This window comes from Phytophthora cinnamomi, assembly GCF_018691715.1.
Source record: "Phytophthora cinnamomi strain GKB4 chromosome Unknown Contig10, whole genome shotgun sequence".
Classification (NCBI taxonomy): Eukaryota; Oomycota; class Peronosporomycetes; order Peronosporales; family Peronosporaceae; genus Phytophthora; species Phytophthora cinnamomi.
This window is the reverse complement of record NW_027150943.1, coordinates 719,672-735,050: the sequence shown is the minus strand read 5'-3', so window position 1 is coordinate 735,050 and position 15,379 is coordinate 719,672. Positions and strand designations below refer to the sequence as shown.

The window sequence follows — 15,379 nt, the reverse complement described above, 5'->3', positions numbered from 1 at the left end:
GGTTCCTAGGTCACTTACTCGCAGTCGAGCACTACACGGCCACTCAACTTACCCGCGTGCATGCGCTCGAAGACATCCGGCAGGTTTCTCAGAGGTTCAACGGTGTACGAGCTCTTGACTTGTCCTTCCGCTGCCAAATCGATCGCCTCGACTGCGTCCTGGCGGCTGCCCACGTAGGAACCAACGATGCGGAACTCCAACGGAATCAGGGGCTCCACAGGCGCCACGATAGCCGTGTCCTTCGGGACGCCGACTGCAACAAGGGTGCCGCGAGGACGCAGGAACATCAAGGGGTCCTTGTACGCGTCCTTGGATCCAGCAACGACGATGGTGGCGTGGCCGCCGCGTCCGCCCGTTGCAGCGCGGACCTGCTCGATCACGTTGCCATCCTTGAAATCGACGAAATCCTTGATGCCGTACGACTCGATCAGCTTGCGCTTGTCGTCGCCACTATCAATTGCGACAACCTTGTAGCCCATGGCACGAGCGTACTGGCAAGCCAAATGGCCCAGACCGCCTCCAGCACCGGGAATGACAACGTACTCACCAGGAGAACCGCCAATCTGCTTGAGTGCCTTGTACACCGTCATGCCAGCACACAAAATCGGAGCGGCCGACGCCAAGTCGAGGCTTGCTGGGATCGGCGTCACGTGGTCGGCGAACGACACGCACCACTGCTGGAACGAGCCATGGCAGGTCAAACCGTGCACGCCAGCTTCGCCACAGGTAGTTTCGTACCCCTTGCGGCAGTCTTCACAGCCCAGGCATGTGTGTGCGAGCCACTTGACACCAACTGCATCGCCAACTTTGAGCTTGGTCTTGGTATTCGCACCGATTGCAGCCACGTATCCAGCTCCTTCGTGACCACCAACCATGGGGAACTTCTTCGGAAGCGGAGGGCCCAGGCCTTCCCACACTGACAAGTCCGAGTGACATACACCGGTGTAGGCGATGCGAACCAGCACCTCGCCGGGCTTGAGGTCTTCGGGCTGTACCACCGGCCAGTCATGGCGAACTTGAAGCGGGGCGTTGTCGGCCTCGTAGATGATGGCGGTCTGAGTCTTGGGGATATCGTAGCTTGGCTGGGACTTCACCGAAAACTGTCGCGAAGCTTGGTGCGCGCAATTTGCGCAGCTGCATTGCAGTCCATGGCCGGACGACGACAGTCCGACGAACGATTTGGTTGCGAGCTGAGCTGCACGCTTGGATGGAGTCGCGAAGCGAGTGACAACGCGAAGCATAGTCTCGAGTTGCTGGTAACCAGGTAGGAATGCACTTGAAGACTGACACGAGAATTCGACAATGAACGCTTTGTCGGAGCTTGTCCGACCGAGCCGTCGACGAATGTTGACAACCTATCCTCCGAGGATGCTGCTGGGGATTCCTTGGCACTCAACTCGAGACTGCATCCATAGCATGCATGTAAAGTGCAGTGTACATTTGGCAAAGCTGCAGATGTTTCGTGGACGCAACGGCTCTGGATCGCCAGATTTTGATCCTTCAACTTGAAGCGCCATCACTGATGTCACATTAGAAACTCAAGTTCACCGTGGCTTGTGAAGCTGGAGTTCAAGACAACCGGCACACTGAACAGCTCCAAGATCAACACGCAAACGCATACCTGTATTCGTTCTCGACATCATGCATTTTCCTTCGCGCCACTAGAAACAAGAACGCCAGTCTATGTCGACGAAGGCACAGTGCTTGCTTAATCGCAGTCGAGCACGGTGCGGCCGTTCAGCGTGCCGGCTTTCATCCGCTTGAAAACATCGGGCAGGTTCGTGAGTGGCTCGACGTTGTAGAACGTCTCCACTGCTCCATCTGCGGCGAGGTTCACCGTCTCGATGGAATCTTGGCGGTTGCCCACGTTGGTACCAATGATTCGGTGCGCGAAAGCCACCGTACGTTCAACAGGAAGCGGAAGTACTCCACCCTTGGGCACGCCCACCATCAACACGGTGCCGTGTGGACGGATGTACTGCAATGCGTCCACGTACGACGACTCCGTGTCGGCCACGACACATGCGCAATGAGCGCCGCGGCCGGTGATCACCTTGACCTGCGCGACGACGTCACCGTCCTTGAAGTCAATGAAGTGCTTGACGCCGTAGCCTTCCAGGAGTTTGCGTTTGTCGTCGCCCGAGTCGATAGCGATCACCTTGTAGCCCATTGTACGCGCATACTGACAGGCTAAGTGGCCGAGGCCGCCACCTGCACCGGGGATCACGACGTACTCGCCAGGGACTCCGTTGATCTCCTTGAGAGCGGAATACACCGTCACCCCAGCACACAGCAACGGCGCGGCCGCGGCCATATCGTAGCCGTTGGGGATCGGCGTGACATGGTCTGCGTACGACACACACCACTGCTGGAAGGACCCGTCGACAGTGTAGCCGTGCATGATGACGCTCTCGCACGTAGTTTCGTGGCCCTTGCGGCAGTCCTCGCAACCGAGGCAGGAGTTCGCTAGCCACTTGACGCCCACAGGGTCTCCGATTTTGAGACTGGTCCTGGTGTTCTTGGCGATAGCCGCCACATAGCCCGTGCCTTCGTGACCACCGACCAGCGGCATCTTCTTGCCGACCGGAGCCCGGCACCTTCCCAGATGAGCACGTCTGAGTGGCACACGCCGCTGTACGCCATACGCACTAGAATCTCGCCGGTCTTGAGGTCTTGAGGTTGCACTACTGGCCAGTCATTGCGCACATGAAGCGGAGCACCTTCAACCTCGTACATGATGGCCGTCTGCGTCTTGGGGATGCCGTAGTGAGACTGCGACTGCACCGAGAAATATCGAGACGAACATGAACCGCAACGGCATTGGAATCCGTGGGTGAAGACCGATCCGGTGAGGGACTTGGACGTGAGCTGCGTCGCACGCCTGGAAGGTTGCACAAGACGGGAGACCACACGCAGCATTGATCACAGTGCTCGGGGGGGGGGGGGGGGGGGGGGGGGGGGTGGCGAATCTCAAAATGGGAATGGCGATGAAGTGAATTTGCCCAGGACCTCGGTGAGAGAGCCGACGCACGGGAAGTCTGGCAGGTTCATTGACCATCGTTTTCTGCCCGAGGGCGGCAATACGCTTCAAGGAGGACCCTGCTTAGTGGCCATGAACAAGTCGAGGGCAACTTCAACGCGTATCGACCGCCAGGCTGGCGGTCGATACGCATTGAAGGCGGCGCCAGCACACTGCGTGGCTTTGCCAGGCCAATGCTGGTGCTGGTTAGAGACCTCTGGGGGGGGGGGAATCATCCACACACAAGATGCTCGAGTGCATTGACAAAGTTTGCGTGCACGCGGCTGAACGAACCTATCAAATGTACAGTAATCGGCTACCCCTCTCTCGCGACTTGAGTGCGCTTGATTTCGTTTGGAGTTCCGCACCGTTGGTTCCTAGTGGGCAGTCGCCAGGACGCAATCGAGGCGGTCGACTTGGCAGCGGATGGCCAGGTCAAGAGCGCATACACCGTGGAATCTCTGTGTACATGTATTCCTATCTTCTGGAGTATGTTCGTAGGTGTACTAGCGAGAACGCTGCCGCAGTTGAAGACTGTACTGTACCATCGCTCACGCATTCACTCCGACATTTCACTTCAACTGCAACGTGTCTGCTTTCGCGGGCAAAGTTCACTGACAGCAGCGCGCCTCTACCCACTGCAGTGGATCTCGACCACTCTCACCTACCCCTTAAGGCGACCATGCCAAGCTTTGGCTGCCGAAGTGTTTGGCATGGGAATCGTTGCGCTGGGTGGGCGTGTGCACGCGCTCCTTGTCATTTGAGAGGGATGCTACCAAAAGCTGACACGCCAGGATTTGCTGGGCCCGTCGCTTCCTCCATCAAACAAGCATGGCCGCTCGTGATGTGTTGACAGGCTCGGCTCACGCGTCGACGCGTGTCAATGGCTTTGGCCCACAATCAATGCGGGGCGCGCGAACGAAAGCTATACGGGCATATTGTCTTCTGATATGATAGTTGCAGCGAGTAAGTCTATCCATTCTTCGGCGCAGATGAGAAAACCTTATATCTAAAACAGCTCTCTGTGATTCTAACCAAACACGTGAAAGCTAAAACGAAGATATTGAGTTGCATGCCGTTGCTCATAACGGTACCAGCTGTTTATCAATTCCACGCCTACAAAATTTGTAGGCCCTTTGAAATTGCAACAACAAACAAACACACAAATCAACAATTCTGCATAATAGTTTGTATTAATACATAAAGCTAGATAGCATCTTCCCCGAGATTACATGAATTTATTTACTTCTTATAACAATCTCATATTCTTACGCAATATCCTGGCAATATCCGAAGAAAACTATAATCATCCAGATAAGCCGGACTACCGCAAGGCTCGTTGTGGCCGAGTTAGTACGCTCGTTTACCACAAGGGTGCACCATTTGCTCACTAATACAGGTGCGAAGTTTGCCCACCGACGACAACCTGTCCATTTTCGAGCTACAGGCATCGAAAGTTCTGGCTCCGGGCTGGGTATTAAACCGAGTAATAAATGCGCTGGTGACGCAACAGCCCTAACTCACTTTTACTGCTGTTGACCCAACCTGGCCATACGTGAACGGCATCTTGCTTTCCTCGTGCCCTGAGTGAAAGTGGTAACCTATACTTATCCTCGAGCTATTTATATGCTATTGGGGCAATATTAATGCCAGCAACACGTGCGCGCTTTAAGGCTCAAACGATAGGGATAGCTGCAGTTCCCATATCCCCTCAGTTCTGCATCAATACCATTGTTTTAAGAATCAGCCCTTCAGTTCATGTTAGTTTACAAGTAAGGACTCTTGCTTTAGATCTCATGTCTTCTCGGCGCAGATGGGGAGAGGGCGCGACAGCGCGGCTCGCAGGTGGCTCTTGTTTGACTTGAACGCGACCGCAGCATGGCGAAGCGAGCGGAGCCATCTGCGGCTCCAGCCCCCTCCATGTGCGGTACCGCAGCCCATCCGCTGATCCTATCCAGCAGAGACGCTGCCATGCCGTGGCGGGCACGCCCGAACGTCTCTTTTTAGCCGCTGTGGGATCCTTGACAACCCAGCAGAGCGAGTACCATCCGGGGCTCCATCCATTGGCCTCCACGCCGCAACACTCACTCCAGCTTGTCTGCATTCGCGAATTCACCAGCTCTCCAGCAGCAGATCTCGAGCAGATACTGTACCATGAAGTCGCAGTCGAGCTACAACATCCCCAAGACGCAGACCGCCATCATCTACGAGGCCGACAACGCCCCGCTGCAAGTGCGCGAGGACTGGCCGGTGGTGCAGCCCGAGGACCTCAAGCCTGGTGAGGTGCTCATCCGCATCGCCTACACGGGCGTGTGCCACTCGGACCTGTCGGTGTGGGAAGGCGAGGGCCCGCCGCTCCCGAAGCAGTTCCCCATGATCGGCGGCCACGAAGGCGCCGGCTACATCGCCGCCATCGGTGAACACACCCGCACGAACCTCAAAATTGGCGATGCGGTTGGTGTCAAATGGCTCGCGCACACGTGTCTGGGCTGCGAGGACTGCCGCAAGGGCCACGAGACCACGTGCCCGTCCGCTGGCGTGCACGGCTTGACCTGCCACGGCTCGTTCCAGCAGTGGTGCGTGTCGTTCGCCGACCACGTGACCCCCATTCCGTCGGGCCTGGACCTGTCGGCCGCGGCTCCCATTCTGTGCGCCGGTATGACGGTGCACAAGGCACTTAAGCAGATCGGCGGCTCGCCTGGCGAGTACGTTGTCATTCCCGGCGCTGGTGGCGGCCTGGGCCACCTGGCTTGCCAGTACGCCTGCGCCATAGGCTACAAGGTGGTAGCCATTGACACCGGCGACGACAAGCGCAAGCTGATCGAGTCGTACGGCATCAAGGACTTCATCGACTTCAAGGAGGGCAACGTGATCGAGCAGGTCCGCGCTGCAACGGGCGGACGCGGCGGCCACGCCACCGTTGTGGTGGCCGACTCGACGGCCGCCTACAAGGACGCTCTCATGTTCCTGCGCCCGCACGGCACGCTCGTTGCTGTTGGTGTGCCGACTGGCGCTGCTATCGTCGCCCCGGTGGGTCTCATCATCCCGTTCGAGTTCCGCATTATCGGGTCGTACGTCGCCAGCCGCCAGGACGCCATCGAGGCGCTGGACATGGTGGTCGAGGGCCACGTCAAGACCACGTACAGCGTGGAGCCGCTCACGAATCTGCCGGACGTTTTCAAACGCATGGCCGCCGGACAGCTCCGCAACCGCGTGGTGCTCGACTGCGAGTAAGTGTTAGAGTTGTAGAGAATGCTAGTATCGTGGGGGATTAAGTCGAATGAATACCCCCCTGTTTTGTACGCTGTTGCGGTACGCACAGTACTCGGAAAGAGATGGAATCGGATGTCCATGCTTGTGTATCCGTCTACAGATTGAAGTTGGCATGTGCCACGCTTTGCGCGCGAGGTCTATCAGCTGAAATGCTGTTGCGATCGATATACAGCGTGTATACATCGCTTTACACGTGTATCAAGCTCACAAAGGACGGCATTTATCAGCTCGGCAGTACATACAGTATGGATATGAGAGGAATTTTGTCAAAAGTATCACTATCGTGTCTTTGAGGCTTTTCAGTGACGAGTACAGAGCGAAAGCGCGGCGTCTTGGCTTCCTCTGGCGCTCTTCACCATATCTAAACTCGAATTAGAAGAGAAGTTACGCCCGAAGTATATTACATTCATGCGTACAATGAAGTAAAAAAAAAAGCCGATGTAGATCTTCCTTTTCTCACTTTATGTGTCTCTGAGCAGCTCCATGTCCTCCTGAAGGTTCTCCGATAACACTCTCTTGAGCCTCCATTTTTCACAAGGATTGCCGGTAACCATTTCTAAACACGGTACTTCAATGTAAGCCTCCGGTAGCTCTCAGCTTTGCTGAGAGAACTAACTTAGCTACTACAGAGGGTCAGACTACTCTATAAATTAAGTTTACTCGAGTACGAGATGTCTAGTAAGCCAGGATATCAGCGCCGGTGTCTTACTTGTCTGCCATCAAGCTGCAAACAGCATACAGCTTATACCTTGCATAATCGTGGTTTCAGGACAATCGTTGTTAAGAGGTAAGTGCCCATCACGTTGAAGTACCGCCTGTGTGGTCTACATACAGACATACAGTATTCTTGCATTTGAATCATCCCGCCAAAAACATGGCGCACTTCAAACCAGATCTTATACCAGCATCACGCTGGGCCAGCGACACCCAAGACGTCGCGGCGCACACCATGACATGCATCCAGAAACAGAAGCAAACCTAGGGCATGTGGCTAACTATTCAGCAGAAATGCATGATCGCCGCTGCAACCCCACTTTGAAGCTCCCCCAACTTGCGCTCTGGGCCCAGCACGAGTTCTCGCTGCCAGACCCTCCTACCGACTCCACCATATCTCGGTACAGGCACCATAGCGGCTTTCAAAAGAGAGTATCGGGAGATGAACATTGAGTTGGCGTGCGATCGAGCCGACGAGACAATGCTCGACTGGACAATACCGGAGAAGAAGACATCTTTTTTCGCGGACCAGCTACAGCGGATGAGGTGGATCGAGGATGCGTGGGCTGGTGTCACCAAGGAAACCATCAAAATCTGCTTTCGGAAGAGCGGAGTGGTCTTTCCTGACGAGAAGGAAGAAAAAAAATCTCCTCCGGCGCGACATCTTGATTTGAGGAATTTAGCCCCTTCAATCACTAATACCCTTTCATTATATCATATCCTGCAGGGACTGGAAGGTCCACCTCTTGCAGTTTGTGGGTGGTATCTGTACCCGCGACTCACCAAGAGAACGTCGACTGCTATCACTATGTATATTTGTTGCGGTTATGGCGACTACACCCGAGGCGCGCTGCGCTGCATCCTCGTCTACGTGGTTACACAAAGACGTAGACCCGCGGTAGCTACCATCAAGACTGCAATCATGACTTGCCGGTCAGTCGGATGGGTGACCTTTAAACAACATGTGTTGGTGGATGCACCAACCCGAGTCTCTGAAAGACGTTGATACAGCTCGTTGCTTGTCGCTAGCCGTCCCAGTGAGACTTGTCATCGAGAACCGCAGGCAAAGCATCAAATCCATCGGCCTTGATACATGTCAGGCATCTCGCTTGTGATGCGATGACTTTGAACCCGAAATAAAGAACCCACGCTGCATCACTATACGCAGTACCACGGAACCTTTGTATAACGATATATGTCCATACACAACTACAACCTACGACGCAACCGTCGAGTCAATCCGAAAGCTAGTATCATACTCACTTTCCAATTTCTATTCATTATCAGAGGTGTTTACGGCCGGATCCGAGGTCAGTCCGGAACTGTGTCTCACTTCAGTTTTAGCCCAAAGCTCCTAGGTGCATAACGGCGCTTGTCATGGCGAAGGTCGGCGACGAGGAGGACGAGGGCGAGCAGGACTTGGCCACAATGAGAGCGACCGCGCAACCACCAGCACCGTCGCCGCAGACCAGCAATAAGGAGCAAAAGGCGGCAACGACGACAACCGAGACCACCGAAACGGATGCAGCCGAGCAGATGAGTCCGATGGCGTCGGAAGCGCTGCTGCTGCGCGAGCTGGAGCTGGCGCCCGTCATGATGTACCCGCAGCAGGTGTCGCGCGCCACGGAGATCCGCCTGTTCCTGGCGCGCATCGAGTTCGTGGCCATCCACGAGGTCATCGAGCGCGAGGAAGGTGTCGTCTACTTCGTGCTGGACGTGTACCGCCACCGCCAGCAAAAGGGGCTGCCCTCCACACGCGGCAGCCGCAGCCGCTCGCTCTCGGTGGGGCAGCCGGCGCAGCTCAAGCGGCTGGCGGACCGCGAGCCGCAGAACCGCGGGCCGGACTACCAGATCGAGCAGCGCTACTCGAGCTTCGCGCGGCTGCGCTCGAACGTGGCGCACATCGCGCGCAAGCACCACCCCAAGTGTCGGACGTGCGCCTACTGCGCCGGCCTGCTGGACTTCCTGCACGTGGCGCCGTGCAAACCTAGTCTCAAGGTCAAGTTCACGACCACCACCGAGGAGCGCAAGCTCATCCTCAGCACCTTCATCAACGAGCTCGTGCACGTGGCGCGCGAGGACTACACGACCTGCCCGAGGTCGCTGCGCGGCTACCACATCATCCCGGCGCTCGTCAAGCGCTTCCTGTCCGAGCAGACCGGCGAGTCCTTCTTCTCGTGATCCGCGGCGACCAGCAACAGTTTGTTTTTTTTTTCGTGCCGACCCGGCGTGACGACGAAAACTGACGAAGAACAAGAACAAAAAGAAGAACAAGAGAAGTGTATGGAGAAGGTTTTAATGCTAAGTATTTAACACGGAGGAACGCATTACAAATTCACGCAGACGCCTCGGTCACCGGCCGACCATCGTGGCCAGCCCATTGTTAAACTCCCCATGCTACGTAAACAACGCCGAAAATAATTGACCAAATTGTCCGTATTTACCGGTGTACCGGTACGGTGCAGTACAGTAGTGTCCTTTACATCCGTCCAGCGTCCCGCCGTTCTATTGGCCCAAGGCCACCTCTGTTCCGACTCGCCTTCCCTGCCGTACCGGTATGACGCGCGGGTCTATGGGGCCACTCCAAGATTCCTGAGCCGATGGCCATCCCGACGGCGTCCGGCGACGGCAGCCGCAAGCGCTCGGCGGCGCCGCGCTCCCCCAGCAGCAGCGGGAGCGTCGGCTACGGCACCGGCGTGTTCTGCGAGTCCAAGCGCGCGGACGAGCAGCCCGAGGACCCCGAGGACGACGACGCCAAGGACAGCGACGTGTTCCTGCGGCGCGGCGCGCGGCAGCTGCAGACGCAGACGCGGCGTCTGCGCCGCAACGTGGCCTGCACTGCGGTGGTGGCTCTGGGCTTCGTGCTGCTGCTGCTCGTGTCCTACGCGCACCAGGACAAGCCGCAGCGTCTGCGCGCGCAGGCCGGCGCGCCTCCCACGCGCGCGGAGCTGCTGGGCCGCGTGCTGCAGCAGCTGCCGCAGCTGCAGGCGCTCGAGACGAGGGCGTCCACCAATGGAGAGCTCAACACCACGCTCACTGTAGCTCAGAAGCTCGTAGACAACGGGCCCATCGCCTTCTACACGCGCGCGTACGAGGACAGCGTGCCCGGCCCCGTGCTGCTCTTGAAGCCGGGCGACGTGCTCAATATCCACCTGGTTAACAGCCTGGGCCCCAATGTGCCCGGGCCCTGGACGCCCAACACCATGCACGAGCCCAACAACACCAACCTGCACTTCCACGGCATGCACGTGGACCCCACGGGCACGGAGGACAACGTGTTCCGCATCGTGGCCCCTGGGGAGAGCGCGGACACGCGCCTGCACGTGCCGCTGAACCACCCGCGCGGGCTGTTCCACTACCACCCGCACTTCCACGGCTCCGTGTTCCTGCAGATGGGCGGAGGCATGGTCGGCCCCATCGTGGTGGAGGACGACCCGGCCTCGGTGCCCAAGCAGTACGCGGCCATCAGGCAGAGGCACGTGGTCGTGCTGCAGGAGTTCAAGTTTAGCGGCGGGATCATGACGTCCCTGGCGGATGCGGCCAAGGCGTCGCACAGCACGCTGGATATGCAGCTCACGTACACGGGCAAAACGAAGCTGGACGCGCAGGTGCGCGAGCTGTATCCGGACGTGCAGGAGCTGGAGCGCCCCATCAGAAACGCGAAGCTGTCCAAGGAGCTGCTGGGAGAGATGGACGCGTCCCAGGAGAAGCCTCAGATCCCGCCTATCGCGCAGTACTTCTCGATGAACGGCCAGTACCTGCCTAAGATTGTGGTGAAACCGCACGAAAATGTACTGCTCCGTGTACTGCACGCCGGTGGCACGGCCTCGTTGGAGGTGCAGGTGCCCGGCTGCTCCATTATGCTGGCTGCGAGCGACGGACTGTATATGCCGAAACCTCGGCCGATGGAGACCGTGATCCTATTGCCTGGTGCCCGAGTTGACCTCGTCCTGAACTGCGAGCCGACTGCAGAGGGTGGTCCGGAGGAGTTGCGCCCGATTCAATCTGTCAAGGACCCCAAGCTACATAGCTTCATGGGCAACCACTCGGACCTCTACTCTGGAGTGCTGGCTTTCGTCCATGTTCAGGGTGAGTCGCTGGACGAGCCTCTTATCGTCGCAGTGCCACCACCTTCGGAGCTTTATGGACCGTCGAAGAGTTTGCTGGATTTGTCTGCTGAGGACCGCGCCGGAATGGACCCGTTGCCTTTCGAGTTTGAGTTCACGATGGGCGATCCGGAGATGAAGGATGGCTTCTTCTACAAGCCGTACTACATCAACCACGCACTCTTTGACGGTACCAGCATCCGCACCATGACGCTTGGACGCGTGCAGGAGTGGGTCATCATCAATAGGAGGGACGAAAGCGGCGAAATGACGTTGAAGAACCACCCGTTCCACCTCCACACGAACGCTTTCCAGATAGTGGACATGAGCCACGGCCATGGTGTTGACTATGAGATCGGCGACTGGCGTGACGTCATTTCCGTGCCTACCCCAGGCAACGTCACGATCCGCTTCCGCCCTGAAGATTACACTGGAATTGTGGCAGCACATTGCCATATCCTGGGCCACTCCGACGCTGGCATGATTGCCGGTGTAGATATGATCTCTGGTGATTAATTACTTGAGTTAGATTGCTGCGCTTAGGAATATCCAGCCGCTATGCAGCCATGACTTCGTGAAATACTTTGTGAACTCCAACAGAGCGCTCGAGCGCGCCTCAATGACTAAGCTCAACCAGTATCTCGACTACTTGGTACACCTCAAGACAGGGATTCCGAAGTATTGACAACAGCGAAGGACTTGAATATTCTCCATTAGTGTGAGACCAGCGGAGCACCAAATACGCAAGAAATCTCTTGCCCTGTAGGAGGATATCGCCTCCTATAGACTTCCTCGTAAAACCTGAGCGCGCTCCAGTATACTCGGCGCAATGCCAGCCCGCCTCGCCGTCTCGATAGCGAAGCTATCACTCGCAATGCCATCCTTCAGCACGTAGTGAAACGTCACCACATCCTTAGCTTCATCGCCGCTGTGGTCGTAGAAGTGATACTCTAGCTGCTTCGTTTGGCATTTGTCGCCCAGGCGATCCTGCAGCTTTTGGATCGATGTTGTCAGGTGCGTCGCGAACACAACTTGGCATCCCACAGTCTCGACGAAGTACAGCATTTGAGCCACACCCACCGCTTCGGCGAGATGAGCTGCCATGCCAAACCCGATCTCGTCGATGAGAACTAGCGACCTCTTAGTTGCATTACGCGAAATTGAGCCCAGTGCTGTCAGCTCTTGGGTAGACGTTGGAGAACTGCGACTTTGAGGAATCAGAGTGGTTGTGCTGCGGTGCATGAGCGTGTAGACGCCGTCAAATACGGACAACCGCACATTTGAGGCAGGAACGAAGGAACCCATTTGAGCTAGGATTACCACCAACGCACACATGCGGAGCAGACTAGTCTTGCCGCCCATGTTTGGGCCAGAAACCACAAGCAAAGATCCTGGCGACTCCGCGCTACTTGACATTAACACTGAATTACTGATGTAGGAGGACCCTTCCAGCAGCATCTCAATAATGGGGTGGCGACCATCAATGATCTCGAGTGTTGGGTTATCATCGTCGACGAACTCAGGCCGGGTGTAGTTTGGATAGCTCTGAGCTACCGTTGCCAGTGAACACAGCGCATCCAGATTCGCCAGAATCTCAACACAGTTCATTCCCACCACATACACCTGGCTATCGACATCACCAACAAATTGTCTCCAGAGGGATCGTATCATTTGATCTTTCTGTTCCTTCACATACTCCTCTTGCACGTGAAGTCGAATGATTTCTTTGGGATGGAATCGAACCAATTTCTTGGTGGAGTTCACGACGAGCCAGTCGTGCGGCACCGCGTGGAGATCGCTACGGCTCACTTCAATCAAATGGTGAATGTCATTTAGCGCTCCACCTCGAAACGTAGCGTATTCCAGTGACGGGCTGTTGAGGATACTTCGGCAGCATACTAAAATTGCGTCGTACTCTCTCTCCAGCGTCTCGAGTTCATGAGTGAGTTCTTGGTACTTGCTAGCATGTGATGGCTTCCTACGAAGGCGTTTCTGCATAGTATCTTCGACATCGTTTCGTTTTGCGGCTTTGACATCAATTTCATTGAGAAGGTCTGCGAGGCGTGCATCGGGCAGTGGGTAGCTTCCGAGGAGCCTCTCCAGAAGAGTAGACGGGTCTCTGTTCTCAGTAGCGCGTGAATTATCTGGGGATGAAGCAAGCATATCTTTGAGTTCCTTGATAAACCCTTCGAGATCGTGCAGAATCTGGAGCGCACCTACAGTTTGACTGGGGGTCGCTTTTCCAAGATGGACCTGCTGAAGGTATTTCAGTAGGTGCTTAGAGCGGGGCAATATTGTCGTTGTCAACTCTTCGTACGCAATTCGATGTGGTAGTGATTCTGTTGATAGCGACCCAGCAGGAAATGCCAAACTCTCGATTGTCTTTTGTCGTTCCATGATCTCTGGGATAGAGCCAAGCGGAGTGTGTACCCAATCGCGAAGTTTTCTGGCACCGGCATTGGTTTTCGTGTGGTTCAGTATTGATAACAAGGATCCTACGCCGCATTTAGTCGTCTACATAATGGCACACAATCAAACCGTACAAGTGAGGACTACGCAGTTCGTTGAAGTAAGCATGCAGATTGGACAACACGTACCGAGTTCACGAAAAGATCGAGGTCCCGATGAGCTTCAGCGGGGAGGCAAAATTGCCCTGTAAATGCTGCCGTGGGGCTGGCCAAGCTCAAGTAGTTAGGTGCGATGAGCGTTCTCACCATATCGAGAGAAGCTAAATATTTCCACATTCCTCCAAAACAACACATGCAAAGCTTCGGCAGGCTCGGACAGGTGACCGCGCTTGTACACTCCGACTCCGACTCACGAAATACGCTGGCAAACGTTTCTTTAGCCAGCGAGAACTCAAAGAACTCGTTAGGTATCCTTTCGACTCGGATACAGGATTGCAGAATTTCCTCGCCATAGGTGTCGTTCATGACAGCACTTGAATCACTCTGTGCTGTTACAAAACTTTCCAGCAGTTGCTCCGTGTACGCGCTGAGCCGACCCACAGGGAGCACAAATTCAACTGGATCGAGGGATTCCAGTGTACGCTGTAAGCGTTGGCGCTTACCATCTAAACACCCGTTTCACCACAACAAAGTCAGCTCATTTTCAACATCAACACACGCCACTTGCGCACCCTCACCGTCTTCAAACTCATCGAACTTGGTTTCCCCAGTGTGAACGTCATGTACAAAGACCCCAATTTGCACCTCCTCTGAGAATGCCTATCAAGATAATGGCGGCATTATTGTCGTTGTCAATGTCAATAGGAGGGAGACCACATGCGTGAGCACAACGAAATGCACCTGACTCCGCTTCGTCTCTTCGTCAACTTCATGCATCGACTGGGAGAAGAAAGGTTTCGAGTGGACAGTCGCCTCTACAATGCACGCAATGAACCTCGTGCGAGTGTCTTCCTCCTCGTTGCTGTCGTCGCTGTCGTTGCCACCTTCATCCACGTCAGGAATCGTCGCGCGCGTGTAAATTTCCGCCACACACCTGCACTCCATTTCACCTCATTAGCCTTCCGCCAAACCCAAAACTCGTCACTTCCACCTCTGTTGCATCTCACCGTTCGAGTGGTTTGCGCTGCGCACCTGGCGTCTTGGACGCTGCACGCATAGCAACGGAGTCCGTTTGCCGCACGACCCCCACTTTGAAGCCGGCGTGCACTAGCCGTCGAGCATGGAACAACGTCCGGTGCACGGGCACCGACGCCTCCACGAACTGCTTGTGTCGCTGCGCGCGGATCCCCAGCACCGCAGCTGCATTCTACCACCACCCATTCCATTCCATTGCACCACAATTAACAAATTTTAGTACACGTGCATACTTGCAATCCTAGCAAACAGATTTTTTTCACAATGGATACATGGCTACCTCGGCGTCCTCGGCAAAGATCCGCATGCGGTAACCGCACTCGAACAGTAGCAGCGTGTCCGGGTGAGCTCTGCGCAGCGTCACGACCTGCTTCTCCATGGCGGTGAGCTGCTGCGAGCCCCGGCCGGAACTCGCCGTCGCATTTTCCTCCGCCTCTCGCTGCTTGCGCTTGCGCGACCGCAACGCAGGCAGCAGCACGCCGCGCCGGTCGCTGGACGCAGGAGGCCGAGACTCGTCGTCGCCAGCGCCGAAGTACTTGGAGTGACGCATTATGTCGTTTAACCAGACCTCGCTGTGATTGGCGGTTGTCGCAGTTGCTACCGGTTTTGTACCGAGGACCGTCAGCTTCAACTGCTTCAAGCTGACGCTCACTCACAACTGAACT

The 15,379-nt window shown here is 56.0% G+C and overlaps 5 protein-coding genes across 5 annotated transcripts; 3 read left to right on the top strand and 2 right to left on the bottom strand.

The window, feature by feature from the left end:
* Positions 1-14: 14 nt before the first annotated feature.
* Positions 15-1,241, bottom strand: IUM83_05708 (alcohol dehydrogenase; the record flags this gene model as incomplete). The annotated part of the gene is made up of 1 exon (XM_067929863.1): positions 15-1,241. The coding sequence occupies one exon, from the start codon at positions 1,239-1,241 to the stop codon at positions 15-17; it is 1,227 nt and encodes a 408-aa protein (XP_067798296.1).
* Positions 1,242-5,173: 3,932 nt separating this feature from the next.
* Positions 5,174-6,253, top strand: IUM83_05707 (alcohol dehydrogenase; the record flags this gene model as incomplete). Its single annotated transcript, XM_067929862.1, has 1 exon — positions 5,174-6,253. The coding sequence occupies one exon, from the start codon at positions 5,174-5,176 to the stop codon at positions 6,251-6,253; it is 1,080 nt and encodes a 359-aa protein (XP_067798264.1).
* A 2,130-nt stretch (positions 6,254-8,383) lies between these two features.
* Positions 8,384-9,187, top strand: IUM83_05706 (uncharacterized protein; the record flags this gene model as incomplete). Its single annotated transcript, XM_067929861.1, has 1 exon — positions 8,384-9,187. The coding sequence occupies one exon, from the start codon at positions 8,384-8,386 to the stop codon at positions 9,185-9,187; it is 804 nt and encodes a 267-aa protein (XP_067798353.1).
* Positions 9,188-9,606: 419 nt separating this feature from the next.
* Positions 9,607-11,628, top strand: IUM83_05705 (multicopper oxidase; the record flags this gene model as incomplete). The annotated part of the gene is made up of 1 exon (XM_067929860.1): positions 9,607-11,628. The coding sequence occupies one exon, from the start codon at positions 9,607-9,609 to the stop codon at positions 11,626-11,628; it is 2,022 nt and encodes a 673-aa protein (XP_067798355.1).
* Positions 11,629-11,892: 264 nt separating this feature from the next.
* On the bottom strand, positions 11,893-15,264 carry IUM83_05704 (DNA mismatch repair protein Msh3; the record flags this gene model as incomplete). Its single annotated transcript, XM_067929859.1, has 8 exons — positions 11,893-12,250; positions 13,601-13,626; positions 13,710-13,840; positions 13,934-14,185; positions 14,258-14,339; positions 14,421-14,613; positions 14,687-14,886; positions 14,995-15,264. The coding sequence occupies 8 exons, from the start codon at positions 15,262-15,264 to the stop codon at positions 11,893-11,895; spliced, it is 1,512 nt and encodes a 503-aa protein (XP_067798354.1).
* Between the last annotated feature and the right edge of the window lie 115 nt (positions 15,265-15,379).